Source organism: Macrobrachium nipponense, chromosome 18 (genome assembly GCF_015104395.2).
Source record: "Macrobrachium nipponense isolate FS-2020 chromosome 18, ASM1510439v2, whole genome shotgun sequence".
In the NCBI taxonomy this organism is placed as follows: Eukaryota; Metazoa; Arthropoda; class Malacostraca; order Decapoda; family Palaemonidae; genus Macrobrachium; species Macrobrachium nipponense.
Genome location: NC_087211.1, coordinates 36,856,001 through 36,871,787, shown reverse-complemented (window position 1 = coordinate 36,871,787; position 15,787 = coordinate 36,856,001). Strand labels below are relative to the sequence as shown.

Genomic DNA, 15,787 nt, shown 5'->3' with positions numbered 1-15,787 from the left:
TACTCGCATGCCTGGTGGATGTAAAGCCTTGATGAGACTACAAGCAATGGAGACGTCATCGTCGCTGATGTCTGAGAGCCAAATGGTGCCACTTTCTTTCTGGTTTGGCTTCACTACAGGTAGTGGTTTCAAGAAGGATGGTGATACTCCTTTCATGACATGAATCCCTGCAGAGAAGAAAATGTGCATTTGTACTTAATTGAAGAAAGTAACATGAGGTTTGAGTGGTTGGTCATAAACATCAGCACACTTTGAATCAATTAAAGAATTGTCTTGAAAATAAAATCTACTGATACTTTCTTACCAATATAACTCAGATGTAGCTCCTTATCTAGTTCTGCAATGCCTTTGCAGATCAATTCAGCCTGCTTATTACAGGAAATAGTTAATCTAACATCCTCTAGGTCCTTGGGGAGCATTTCAATATTGTCCAGGTTTCCAGTGAAGCGAGTAACTCTGCAACTGTAATGAAACTTAGTGATGTATTTCAAAGTTAGTGTTTCATTCCTTATATATAATAAAGGGACTTAATCATACAGTATAGTTTGCTTAAATGCATTTAAATCATTGTGGCTTTCTTACTTTGAGTTGTTAACCAGTTTCTCCAAGTATGTGGTGGACAGTCCATTATCTGGATTTTTCCAATGGTTATTGAGGAGAAGTTCCACAGCACAATCCCGCTCAGCCAGCTTCTCCATCAGCGTGTCGAGTTGTGGAATATATTTAACTTCATCCTGAAGTATAACCCTCACAGGTGTTTTAGAGTCCAAGTCCTTGAAGAGTTGAATTGCTGCAAGGGTGTGTCCATCTTCTATCACAAGCTTCTGAGAGGAAATAGGATCATACTTTTGTACATATATTCCCAAGAATTTTCATTGCTAGACTCAATTCTCACTGATAATGATGGGTACTGAAAGGGCAAGTTGCTGTCGGAACTAGAGGAAATGAGACTCGTGCCTTTCCATATGAATGGTTCAGGTTAAAGGGAGCCTGAATGAAGGCACTAATATAAAAAGCACATAGGGAAGGGAAGCAAACAGATACCCAAATCAAAATTTATATGGATCAACCTTATTTAATAAAAAAAAAATCAAAGTATCATCTACATTTTTTTCAGGCATTGATTAATAGAAAAACTTATTGCATTCTGCTGGAGAAAGATTAAGACCGTCAACTAACCCCTGATATGTGTTCTGCTATCGAGGTGGAAAGTAATGAATCACAATCTGCCTCAGCTAACAGGTCGAGCCACTGGGAATCTTTGATTTCAGATTCCTCTAGAATATCCACAAGCTCAATCCCATACTTATGAAGAGCTTCTTTGTCTTGAAGTGCCAATAGTCCTGATAAATGAATCAAAGTATTCTGATAATGAGGTAAAATGCTAGGGTTTAAATCTTTTCCATCATTTAAAAGAGTTTCTAGTACACCCCTAAGTGTTTTTGGTTGTTCATTTACCAGTTGGTATTTAAATATCCCAGGGAATTCTTCTTCGATGGCTTTTAGTTTTTCCTTGCATCTGTCAGCTCTGTTCTCAACTAAGCAGGAATATATGTGATTGGCAGCAAAGAACTCCATTATTGATTTATGAGGGACAAAAAGATTATATTTATTAGGACCACAGTACACACTATAGTCATCATGAACAGCAAAGAATGCGCCAAGTATTTCAACTGAAGGCAGATTCAGTTCCTCACATTCATCTTCCAGCTTCTTGTAGCACTCTGCACTCAACTCCAGACTGTTTCGTTTGTGTGTCTCTAAAGAGACCTGGAAAATCCTATTTAATAATGTGTCCATGGAAACCTGAATGGAATTTGAGGATACATGAGGTATCCTGAAAACAACACGACCCTTTAGGAGGTTCAGGACAGCAACATAAAGTTGGGTAGCGGAAGTAACAGAGTTGACAGCCTTTGAATCGTTGGCCCAGAGGTACGTTAAAAGGGTTAAGTTAAGAGGAAGACGATAATGTTCCTGCAAGCGGCACTCTGAATGCTTCATGTAGTCCACCAACTTACTCGTGTCTTCCTTACTTAGACCTTCTTTGACCATTTCATCATGAAGCTTTTGGACAAATTCCACTCTTCTTTCTGCAGGTACTCCATGGATCTTGATGTGAACTGTAGGGAACTTGTTCAACAGTGTTTTTTTAATCTTGATTTCCTGTGGGCGAGTTGTCATGATGAACTGGAATCTGTTGTCTTTCCTATTTTGGTAGATTTCAAGCATTTCAATAAGAAGCTTCTCAGAGTTTTCATTCATCTCATCTAGGCCATCAACAATTATGAGGGTCTTCTTCTCCAACACAGAGCGCCGGAAATCTGTGTCTGTCATTTCGTATGAAACCTGTGGCATTAATGAAGTCAACAAATCTATAAAGTTAGAGATATACCTGTTCTTACATTCAACATAAAGAATTAAATCATATTCTTGTAGCCCTATAATAGACGGGGAATTCTTAGCCCAGTCTGCCAAAATAAACTTGGTTAAAGTGCTTTTTCCAGAACCTGCTTCACCCTGTATTACAATGATCTTTGGCACGATTCCATCTTCATATGTCTGACACAGCAAACTTTCATGTCCAATAGGTTCGTAAGAGCTGCTGTCACTGTTTGGTTTCCATTTCATTTCAAGCCTTATGTAGACCATTTCGATATTTAATCTTTCCTTCCCAGATATCCAAGAAGCTGGATCTACATTAGAGAGCATTTTGAAGGTTGTCTTCAAACAACTCACGCCTTTCTCTTCAACGAGCTTTTCAAGGGCTTTTCGATGCTCTTTCACCTTTACTCTATAGTCCTCGATGTCATGCAGGGGAACAGGGCTTTCCTTGATCTCTTTAATGGTTTCATCCATGCGTTGTATCATACCGTCTATTTCATTCTCAGGCACTAAATAAACTTCCTTTGCTTTGTTTAAGGCATCTACTAACATTTGCCGAATTTTAGCAATTGCGTCATTCATGGAGGCCTCATCTTTAACTATATCATCATGCATAACATCATTCCGAAAGAAAGCGATTGGTCTTATGATTGTTTTCATATCAGAGCCACTAAATCTAGTACAAGTGGAGGAAATGCATGCATACAGTAAAGTCACATCAAATTCGTCCCCTTTTGGATTATTTCTAATCTTTGTTTGCATGGTATTATCAAACTTCTTTTTGTACTTAATGATGTCCCATTTGAGTACGTTTATTGCATGATCCTCGAAGGGTACTGTAAGGTCTCTTTCGCAACCCCAATTCCATATGCAGTATAGAACAATACGGGCTTCACTCTTCACAATCTTGACAACTTTCAAGCATAAGTGGTCTATGTCATCCAGCCCCCCAACGCTACGATTTGCTGACATTTTGGTCGCAGTGCCAGCTGAAAGAAAATGATGAGAGTATATATCATTAAGATTGTCGTCTTGAATGTATCTTCAAAGTACATGTTTAAATTAATAATGAAATTTTCTTTGTCAATGTTCAATGAACATTCTTGAGTCATGTTATTATAACCATTAGTCTCCTTAACGAAGTTGAGTTATTAAGGATCAATTGCAAAGAGGGATCCATTGCAAAGAGAGTGCTTTTTATGCCTACTATCTCTGCTTGGGATTCAACTGAACATTGGGACCCTTAACTCCTTTACTCCTCCTCCTATAAATTTTCCCCTCCCCTTCTTCCTCCTTCGTTGAAGGCCTTGGCATGGCTTTGGGTTACTGAATTTGTTCTCTTTTACTTGATGGAGGGTGAAGTTCGACGCCATGCCACTCCACCTGTAAAACTGGAGTACCTGACGTGGTCGAGTGAGGGGAACGATCTCGAGGGACTGACGACCTTTAAGACAGTGTGTGTGTGTGTGTGTGTGTAATGGAAATAAAAAAACAATAATTTATACAACCAACCTAATAAAAATTAAAACATAGATAAACTTATTTACTTAACAATTCCAAGGAACCTACATTAATATTAGATTTTCATGTTCACAACCCAATATAGGGCTGTAATTGTACAAACTCAATAGAGTAGGGAGTATAATAGAAGCGTTCATGGATTCAAACGACATGCGCTGCATAAATGATGAGAAAATTAGCACATTTTTTTCAAAAACACATGGAGCATTTGCCTTAGGGGTCTTAACTCTTTGTACAAGTATAGTTGACAGATTAGATTGGAATACTGTTGACGACTTGCACACCAGTGATCATTTCTCAATATTAATTTCCTTATTACATAATAACCATGTAAATCATGTTCCTCATTATAACCTTTGTAAAGCAGATTGGGAGCGATATGAAATACACACAAGAAATATCCAACCATTCTAATATTTAAAAGACCATAATGATCAAAATTCTTATTGATTTCTTTAAAAATGCGGCTGATCAAGCGATACCAAAGTCAAAACCCTTCCAGCACAACATGGTGGTCCCATGGTGGTCTGATAAGCTAACAGAATTAATTAATGTAAAACACTCAATTGGGAGACGATTAGATAATTTAAATAGGAAGTTCAGTAAAATAAATAAAATATTACCAATATTAGAAGGAACTTTACAAAAAATGACTTCATTTCACTAGAAATTGATGTATTAAAATCTCTATACAACAAAACATCTGCAAAATTAAAAAAAAGAAGTAATGCAAGGAAGAATCATTTCAGGGAGGAAATACATATCAGATCTCTGAAATAAAACTACCATACAAAAAAAATGGAGAAAATTCAGGAATGTAAATGGTGCTCATGTTAAACCACCTATACTACATGCCATGGGAAAAGAATACTTGATCCAAAACAAAAAAGTAATATAATAGGAGAAAACTTAGCAAATGTGATAAAGATTTAGATGAACACTTCTGCAAAAAGAAAAATAACATAGAACTAATATCAGATTTTGAAACCAAAGAAGATATGTATTATAATAGAAAATGTAATATGGAAGAGTTATAATATGTTCTCGCGAACAACAATAAATCTGCTCCTGGAGGTGACAATATTTGTGTTGAGATGATCTTCCACTTAGCACCTTTAGCAAGGTCATGATTATTAAAATTTTATAATCATTTGTATCTTCAAAATTTATTTCCTGATGAATGGCACAAAGCTATAATTCCTATCCCCAAACCTGGAAAGGATCCAAGTATAATGTAAATAATTACAGACCAATTTCTCCAACAAGTTGTTTATGCAAATTATTGGAAAAAATGGTAAATGCTCGACTAATGTGGCACATTCGAGAAAATGAAATTTTTACTCCCACTCAATTCGGGTCACAATGTAACAGGTCAACATTAGATTCTCTCTAACCTATAAGACCATATATGTAGAGGATTCTAACGAAATAAAATAACTGTAGCTGTCTTTTTTGCCAATGAAAATGGTTATGATACTACATACTATATTAAAAACCTTACAAAACAACAACATCCGTGGACCTTTAATTATGTTCATCCAAATCTTTTTGACAAATCACAGTTTTCAAGTGAGAATTGATAATGTATTTTCCAGAACATTCCTACTTGAAAATTGTATTCCACAACAAAGCGCTCTTAGTGGCACACTGTTTACTTTAGGAATTAATGATATTAGTAAAAATCTACCTACCGCAATTAAAAGCAACCTTGTGGATGATTTTGCCATGTATTATTAAACATCTTGCGTTAAATATGTAGAGCGCTTAATTAATAAAACTATATTAAAAATAGATGAATGGACCTCATCTGGAGGATTTAGATTATCCATACATAAAACTAAAGTAGTCATATTTTTTAAAAATAATAGATGGAAGAAAGGTGAAGAAATAGATTTAATCTCCATAGATCATAGCGTACAAATTAGCCAAACTGCAAAATTTCTAGGATTGGTGTTTGATATTCACTTAAACTGGAATGCCCACATGACATACGTGAAATCAAAATCTATTTAGAAAATTATCAAGCAGTACTTGGGGAGCCGATAGACAAACCCTTACTTAGAATATGTTCAGGAGCCTTTAAATCATCACCAACCTCTTCTTTAAAGGTTGAATGTGGTGAACTATCTCTTTCTCCCTCCTTAGAGAGTAGTAACGCTGAAAAGTGCCCCAAGAATTCAGACAAGTGATTCTCCAACCAAAAAAGTGTTTGGATTAAGTGATGTATATATATATATATATATATATATATATATCTATATATATTATATATATATGACTGCGACCTAGGTCGCGTGGGTCTCTTAAGTTACTGTGGGTCATGCAGAAATCAAACGCTCAGTGATTAATTTAGCACCGGTCTTATATTCTAATGAATTTACACAAGGGCCCGAGTGAAATGAACTTAATATCTACAGTACCGGCGAGGTTGAGACCGAACGAGGAAACCGGCAGAGGCAACGAGGGGTAGGACGTCTTCCCCAACTCTTGACCGACGGCTAACTGCCTCCTTCAAGGGGACGGCTTGGTTTCCTCTCTCCTCCAATACCCCACAAACCACCCCCGATATATTCCTTCTAGGCCATGATTGGATCTGGCACCTGTCCTTAGGTCTATTGGCCAATGAGTGCCCATGTAAGGGACGCTAATGCCCAACGAACTTTTTGGGGGATGTTGGGGGAGGTGACGCTCTTTTTAATCTGAGAGAGAATGACCGTTAACGACACTCATGGCGTCAAGTGAGACGTTCAGAGGTTCTTGGGGAGATTCTTTATAAGCCCTCTAGAATTGTTTATCACTCCCTCCCCAAGTTCCTTTGCGTCCTCGCAAAGCTACAGTCTCTGCCTTGTCCCAGCTCGAGTCTCGTCCCTCTAGGTACTGATTTATGTAAATTAAAATTAACTATCTTAAAGGGGGCCATTTGACGTGTGTACAAACCAAAGGTTACAAGTAAATTGAACACGTCTTACAACAACATAAGATCTTTAAAAAAAAAATTAGGAACAATCACTCTTTCCTGGAACAGATCAAAACCAAAAAAAAAGAAATCATTCAATACGTTCAGGTTCATAATCAAAACAAAAGGGTGAAAACAAAAAGACAGAAAATTCCACACATTCAGCCACTGCCCTTGGCAATCACGACACATGGCATCCATTTTTAATGACATTGTATCACGTTAGTCTATTAAATTTCTTCCAAATAACAAAAACATAATTTAAACATACACAGAACAAAAATAATGCAATGGAATTTTCACGAAAATAAGAGAATCCTCTTGGAACAATAATTTACATTTAAACAACCACATAAAGAATACGAAAAAAATAAAAATGGTAATTAAGGCACTAACCAAAAAAAAAAAAAACTCCCAAGCATTAGTGTAATTTATGAAGGATAAAACAGGATGGAATCGGGGTTGCGGCAAATTTAACACATAAAAGAAACAATAAATAAAAATAATAAAATAACGTATATAAGCAACACAACCACAACAAAACAAAATTGCACACAAGAATATGATCCACAGGTAATAACATTTGTTCTGAAAATAATTTGGACAAGTTATATCAAACAACATAAATTCGTGACACATTACAATCTGATCGAGATATCAAGAAATAAGATTTAAAAAAAAAATAACACTGGTGTGATTCTGAATCCTAGGCAAAGACGTGGGTTGGCATTTACAGACTCTGTTCACTGACCCCTTTCATTTACTTTGCAATAGCATTTACTTATGATATAGGCTCGGGAGCTCAGTCTTGTGCTTTCGGCCGGGCGCCCACTTGCGCTCCGGTATTTTCCACTGGCTCGTCTCCCAGGTACCCGGCCAACCTCGGGTACGGGATACTGGTTGGTTGGTGTGGTACACCAAACGTCTTGACGTATACTGTGTACGACAGGTGTTCCTCGCTTTATGCTTCTAGTACATTTAAGTGGAATAAGCCAGTATTTCGGTTTTCTTTCACATGATGTGGTCTCCAACAGGCAGGTTTTATCCACCATCCTACCCATGGGTGGGAGCGTGTATACGCATCCACAAACACAATAATACTTGTATTACCCTGGCGTCGCAGGGAGTGGTCTCACCACATTTAATGCTCACGATGGAATTTAACAAGTACCACTTCGAGTGCCCTGATAAGGGACTTTTCTATGCCTGGAATAAGGATCTACATAAATAAAATGGATGGCTCTTTCAATGATAAAAACTACTTAACAGGTTCCTTTTCCATCGTATTTTACACACGACAGTTACTTACAAATCTAGTTATGTCTCAACGCATGCCAACCCAAAAGAAGTGCTCACGGGCTCTTCCAAGAGATCTTTCTATGCCTACATGTCTAGCATAATGGCTAACATGAATCATGTGTATGGCTTTCTCTACTAAGGCTCGAGGATGAACGACTTGGGCTCGGATATCAGCGGCCCTTATTCATATTTACTTAACATGACGTCTTCCTCAATGAAGAACGCGTCTTTTGACAGATGCACAGAACTCGGGAACTCGTTGCTCTCACCTTTCACACAAGCCTTGATCTGGCTAATCCAGGCTTCAGACCCTGACTTTCAACCAATTCTCGCACACTCCAACCACAAAAATCAACCACACTTTCATTCTCCGGGCATTTATTCTGGAATCCCCCGGACGGAGTTCCACCTGCATTTGACCCGCTACCGCCTCGGGCATTCCCATCCATCTGAGAGTGCTTGCGAGATTCCCGTTTTCTGTGCGTCGCGCTTACATTTGATTGACTGTCATTGTTCGGTACCGTCGCGACGTTGCCGGCACTATGCCTGCAGTGCCTGTGCCACCAACATCACGAGGTTTCTTTTGTCGTTCTTCCCTGCGCCCTGTAGCACGAGTTGTTACTCTTATGATGTTCCTGGAGAGAGCATCCGCCATCCTATTACCTTACCTGGGATATATTCAATCTTTACGATGTCAAACTCTAAAATTCACTCGATCTAACGAGTTTGGCGATTTGTAATCTCGCTCTTCTTCAGCAGGTACATTAATGGTTGATGATCTGTGAAAATCTATCTTGTATCCCAGCAAAAAATAACGGTGTCTCTCCAGCAACCATAAGACCGCCAAAGTCTCTCGATCGAAGGTACTATAATTATTCTCTGCCCTTTTTAATGCTCGTGATGCAAAACAAACTGGTCTTTCATTACCTTCATCGTCCATCTGGGAGATTACTCCTCCTATCGCAATATCACTTGCGTCTGTGGTCACTAAAAAAGGACGATCGAACCTCGGATAAGCCAAGAGTTCGTCGCTCATTAGGGCATCTTTTAATTTCTGAAAAGCTTCTTCCTCTTTCTCACCCCATTGGAAATCAGGTTGCTTCCTTATTACCTCTAACGGTCTCGCTATCTGTCAAAAATTTCTAATGAACTTCCGACAGTAACCCGCGAGTCCGAGGAAGCTGGCTACATCCGTCGCATGTTTTGGTCGTGGAAATTCTTTAATTGCTACAACTTTAACGGCACAAGGCTTAAGAAGGCCTTCAGAAGTTACTAGGTGCCCCAAAAATTCTACTTCGGCCTGTAAAAACTTACATTTTTCCAAATTTATTTTCATCCCATGACGCCTTAATGCTTCCAAAACTTGTATCAGGTTTCCTTTATGCTCTTCTACAGTAGCACCAACTACAATGATATCATCTAAATATACAAAAACCCCAAGGCCAATTATAGAAGCTAACACGGACATCATTACTCGTGAAAAATGAGCTGTAACATTTTTAAAATCAAAGGGAAGGAAATTATATTCATATAGCCGATTAGTTGCTATGAAGGCCGTTTTCTCTTTACTCTCATCATCAAGGCAAGCCTGACTTGAGATCCAATGTGGCGAAAAACTTACTCTCCTTTACTTTAAGCAAAAGCACTTCGATCGAGGGCAATGGATAGGCATTATCCTTGGTAATGGCATTAGCTTCTGTATTATTACTTAACTAAAATTATCGTTATTTTAATTTATTTTATTTATTTATTTTTATTTATTTATTCATTTATTCATTTATTTTTTCATTTTTTAAATTTTTTTTTCCTCTTTACCTAACCTGGGCATTGACCAGTGATCTTAAATGGACTCGTATCATTAGTACTTGAAAAGAATAACGATCTGGTTTAACTACGAGAATCTCAAAGAGGTCAACACCCAGGTAACTACTAATAATAACAATAAATTTAACATTAAACACTATTGGTGGTGTTATCTGACAACCACTTTGGCTATTGAGGAGAGGCTCTAGGGGGGACGGGTTTGGTCTCCTACCCTCAAGGTGGAGGACTTGAAAACCGACAATAAAAATGAACAAAATAAAAGAAAATCCATCTACAGTTTCCACAAAACATTAAGCAAGCAATATCAGTGAATTGGTTACTATTCATTGACTCTAATAAGAACAATTCGTAATTAAATTACTCAAACTGCTATCACAGATAAATCACAAAAGGGTTCAGTCACCACAAATCTGATTAGGAAAAGAAATTGAAAAATCACTAGTTGATTGTTTACGTTGTTCCTGATAAAACAAAATTTCTCAGACAAATTACTTGAATAACTTAAAAATTCAAATCAAAAGGACATATTCTAGTAACACATAACAGACAATAAACTAATCACAAAGCCTTTTGACAATATAATATTTACAAAAAAAAACTTTAAACTACAGTGAAAAAAGCAAAGCAAAAAAAAACTTGTTTCAATGCGGGTTGCCCAAATTTTCACACCCAGACTGTTTAAATTCTTCACAAAGACCCTCACTGACAATTATTCACGCTGGTCAGTAATTACTCTCCTCATTTCCCTTGTCGCCAAGGAAGGATCCCAGCTGACCCTCCTTCCTCTCTCCACGTCGCCTTCCCCTTCCTCTTGAGGGGAGGGGAGGAGTGTCTTGCTATACTCCCTAACTGTCGTCAGCCGCCATCCGACGGCTGTCAGCTTTTCTTACTTCTAAAATCGTTCTAATTTCTAACAGCTTGGTCTACATATACCAGACAAAGCTTACAGCTCACACTCCCCCATCCATCCTGAAGGTGAATACCGTCTCCTCAACGGCTAGAGGGGCAAGGGGAAGGAGGAAAGTGCCCATCTCCTTCCGACCCATTCCCGCTCTTGTGCTGTCCCGTAGGGGGGGTGTCCCCTACTCCGACAGTCTCACTCTGCTACTCTTCGGGGGGGGAAACTGGTATCCCTCCCGCTGCCCAACAGGGTTCCCCCTGTTCTCTTGGGCGCACACAGCTGACTCCAGGCACTCGTCTTTCCCCTTGGAGGGAAAGAAATTTGGCGGGCGTGCATTGCCGTCCGCCATCTTTGATCCGTTTCTTAGCATCGCCGATGTTCTGCGAATGCACTGCTGATCACTGTGCTGACGATCACCTCCTTCCACTTGCTATCGTAACCAGCATCTGGCTGGTTTTTATTTGGAGAATGCAAATCTTCTCTCCAATAATACGACATTCGTCCTTTCTGTCTTTTCCTCGCTTATACACTGCATACAGTTTTTCTAATGTGTTGGCCGTTTTATGCACAGCACGTGTGTGCGTGTATTCGCCCGTTTCACGATGTCTCGCGCTCGGTATTGCAATATCACACACCGACTTTCTTCGCTATCCTCCGACTTTCTTCGCTATCCTCCGCTCGTTACTTTGACATTTAGTTACGTGAAGGCAAGCTCAATTTTGCTTAACGTATCACTTCAACGTCGGCCCTTTTGTGTTATTGTTACGTTTGACTGCTCCTCGTATTTTCAGATCACAGACACTGAACAATTAGTCACCGAATCTGCACCTTGCAAGACCCACAATCGCTATATTTAATGTTAATTAGCGCTTCGTAGTGTACCCCACACCTGACACCAAAATTATGACCCCGACCTGGGTCGTGTGGGTCTCTTAAGTTACTGTGGGTCATGCAGAAATCAAACACTCAGTGATTAATTTAGCACCGGTCTTATATTCTAATGAATTTACACAAGGGCCCAAGTGAAATGAACTTAATATCTACAGTACCGGCGAGGTTGAGACCGAACGAAGAAACCGGCAGAGGCAACAAGGGGTAGGACGTCTTCCCCAACTCTTGACCAACGGCTAACTGCCTCCTTCAAGGGGACGGCTTGGTTTCCTCCTCTCCTCCAATACCCCAAACAAACCCCCGATATATTCCTTCTAGGCCATGATTGTATCTGGCACCTGTCCTTAGGTCTATTGGCCAATGAGTGCCCATGTAAGGGACGCTAATGCCCAACGAACTTTTTGGGGGATGTTGGGGGAGGTGACGCTCTTTTTAATCTGAGAGAGAATGACCGTTAACGACACTCATGGTGTCAAGTGAGACGTTCAGAGGTTCTTGGGGAGATTCTTTATAAGCCCTCTAGAATGGTTTTATATATACATATATATATATATATATATATAACATATATATATATATATATATATAGTAATAAATGTCTCGTTCCCTCAGTGAAAATGTGGGGATGTGACTTTCTGGTACTCCTGAAATGGCCTTGGATGGTGGGACGATATTACTGAAGGGAAGAACTTCCGTAAAGCCTTGGAACTTAGTTTAAACGAACCAGGACCTCATTGAAATTGGATGGTATCTAGCGGTGATATTTATGCAAAAAATTAGTTACAAGCTTTCAAGGTTTAACCGTACTCATTGTCAAGTATTCAGCTATATTTTGTCTAGTTCGGTGAAGGGGTTACCACATAAGTTATGAAGAGAAGGGGGAAGGGGAAGGGAGTACAGGTTTGAAACCTACCCCATTAGCTAAGTTGGGTCTAATGATGGCCATGTGTCAAATTTTATCTAGGTCAGTCAATTGGTTCAGATTTCTATAGCTCACAAACATAGATGACCATACAAACATTCCCTTATCCTTATATATTATATATATATATATATATATATATATATATATATATATATATATATATATGTGTGTGTGTGTGTGTGTGTCTGTGTCTGTGTGTGTGCGTGTGTGTATGTGTGTGAATGTGTTTATATATACAAATAACTTTTACAAATATTAGTGAATGTTTGTTTGTATGTTTGTACTCTATAGAAATCTGAACCACTTGATTGATCTAGACAAAATTTGGCACATGCCTATCATTTGACCCAGCTTAGATAACAGGGTAAATATGAAGCCCATACCAACTTTCCCATCTCCATTCCCCCTTCCCTTTGTAATTTATGTAATAACTGCTTGACTGATGTAGAGTAAATTTTGTTTGGCCATCATTTGACCCAACTTAGATAACAGGGTAAATTTGAAGCCCATACCTACTTTCCTTCCGCCTTTCCCATCTCCATTCCCCCTTCCCTTTGTAATTTATGTAATAACTGCTTTTGACCCAACGTGAGGTAAATGGGGGAGGTTTTAAACCCATTTCCCCTTCCCCTTTCCCCTCTTCCTTTTGTAACTTACCATGCGGTAACAACTTGACCCATCTAGACAAAATCTGGCATGTGGCCATCATTTGAACCAACTTAGATAATAGGGTAGATTTCAAATCCATACCCCCTTTGCCTTTCCATCCCCCTTCCCTTTACAACTTTTGTTGTTAAAGAACTCTAAGGATTTATCAATTCCTCATTTCATGTACTCGATACCATAGAAACATATTATTGAAAATGGTTTTCTTTTCTACTTTGATAAATAATTCTGTGTGAAGGTTTGTGTTTAGGTTTTGGGGTGGGGAGTGTGTTCAGGTTAAAAGAGGTGTGTGTATAGGTTTAGGGGGGATGTTTTTAGGTTTAGCAGGTGGTGTGTTTGGGTTCAGTGGGGGTGTTTGCTTAGGTTTAATGGGGGTGTTTCAGTTGAGTAGCGGGGGTCTGTTGTTTAGATTTATTGGCGGGTTAAATGGGACAGTCACCACAGTAATACCTGGGTAAAATGGACAGCCAGCGCAGTAATCTATACATATGTAAATGTACATATGTTTTTGTGTGTGTATGTTCCAGCATAACTCTGAAACTCACTGAGCAATTTCAACCAAACATGGTTTATATATAACTTATCTAACACCGAAGGGGATGGGGGTGGGAAGTGGGTGACTATGTAAAAATAATCTGAAATGACTGATATTAGTGTGTAATCCATAGTTTGTGAGGTTACTGTGATGAATAATGACACTTCTGATGACCTTTAAGTCCAAGTTCAGCTCCAATAGGAAGAGGGGGGAGAACGACTGAAAAATATAATGTAAAAAATGACAGAAATTAGTGTCTGATTCATAGTTTTCAAGGTTGCTGAGATGATTAGTGACAATCCCAATGGCCTTTAAGTCCAAGTTAATTCAGCCCCGATAGGAATGGGGGGTGGGAAGGGGTGAAATGTAAAATGTCAAAATTGCGGAGCCATGTAATTGAAGCAACTATCTTAACAGTGAAGGGAGAGAGAATGAGAGGGAGGGGAAATATGAGAGGGAGAAGTGAGAGAGAGAGAGAATAGAAGGGGTGTTAGGAAGGAGAAAGAGGGAAAGAGTGAGGGAAAGTTGGAGGGAAGAGTAGAGGGGGTGTTAGGGAAGAAAAAAGAGGGAGAGAGTTTATGGTTATCATTCAGAGTTTTTGGGCAGTGCTGGGTTAGCCAGCTGGTCCTTGGGTAAAAGGCACTGACATTACAGTAATAACTGAGTAAATGGGAAAATCAGCACAGTATTGCCTGAATGAAAGGGACAGTCAGCACAGTAATAATATATAAAAGGCAGTTTCTTGTTGTTTGTCTGTGTGTGTGTATATAGTACACACTTTTACATAAATAATCGGTTTTAGCACATACATTTGTAAATAAGTGGGAATGACAAAAATGGCTTTTCACTACTGCGCACATAGGAAAGCCAGATTATTCTGCTTTAACGACAAAAACAGGATGTGCTGATAAAGCTGTTTACTCATAAAGGGCCATTTCCGAAAGCCCTTCACCACTCAATGTCGCAACCATGCTATCACCTCATCGAACGGAGGGCAGTTAATTATATTCGCATAGGCGTAACTAGAAGTCTATTAATGGCACAGCTGAATAAGGGGGGTGGGCCACTGGGCATACACAAATTATAATACTCTTTCTTTTTTTTAAGTCATATTGAAAGATATTAAGGTTGTTTTAAAATATTTAAGCCTATCAATTTGTCAGTCACGTTGTTATATAAAAGAAAGGAAATAGATTTATTTCTTGCAGTTAATATAGTAAAACTCGACTTATCTTCGTATGGAAAAAGAACGACCAAACTACTTGATGTATAAAACTTTAACATTAATAATAATAATAATAATAATAATAAAATGAATAATAATAATATAGCTAATTAATAATAATAAATAACAATAAAATATGAAAATTAAGCTTAGGCTTTTACTACAAGCTTCATGAACTCAAAAAGGGGAGGCACCAGTTTCAAATGGGGGTACGCCCCCTCCCCCCCACCCCCACCAGTTACGCCTATGTATACGCGGTCAATTTTTCATCTCCGTTTTGTCTTTTTGCACTTATGATGCACATTTTTATAATTTCAGTAAGGGTTGGTGATACCGATGATCTGATCCTGGAAGTATGTCCGACCTGGGAAGAGAAATAACTCCTCAAGATGCGGTCTTGTCATGAGGACATAAAATATTGGATGTTTTCTCTGTCTGCATCACTCTTCTTAGTTTTTCATTAATTTTAACATTTCCTTTGCTATCGTCGTTGTCCGAGCTTCCACACACGTAGCTGAGATGGGCTGTTCCGTACAAGTATTACTGGGACTTCTTTTTTTTTTTTTTTTTTTTTTTGACACGATTCAACAGTTGTTTGAAAATGTTTAACACTTATAGGCATTTTGTAAAAGGAAAGTGACTGGTAACCTCAGAATAAC

General features: G+C 38.6%; 1 protein-coding gene across 6 annotated transcripts in view; it reads right to left on the bottom strand.

Moving 5' to 3' along the window:
* The window catches only part of LOC135196975 (uncharacterized), a 31,479-nt gene that overhangs the window by 15,306 nt on the left and 386 nt on the right, over positions 1-15,787 (bottom strand). For 4 of the 6 annotated variants that reach the window (XR_010310519.1, XR_010310520.1, XM_064223849.1 and 1 more), the window contains exons 2-5: positions 1,180-3,374; positions 583-824; positions 305-462; positions 8-167 (exon numbers count right to left, since the gene is read on the bottom strand). Coding sequence is in view for 3 of the 6 variants with exons in the window: in XM_064223849.1 (XP_064079919.1) it covers positions 8-167; positions 305-462; positions 583-824; positions 1,180-3,357 (2,738 nt within the window). In the remaining 3 variants the exon portion in view is untranslated. Of the gene's footprint in view, positions 1-7; positions 168-304; positions 474-582; positions 825-1,179; positions 3,375-15,787 lie in introns of those variants that run through there. The other 2 variants (XM_064223852.1, XR_010310521.1) reach the window with 2 other exon arrangements.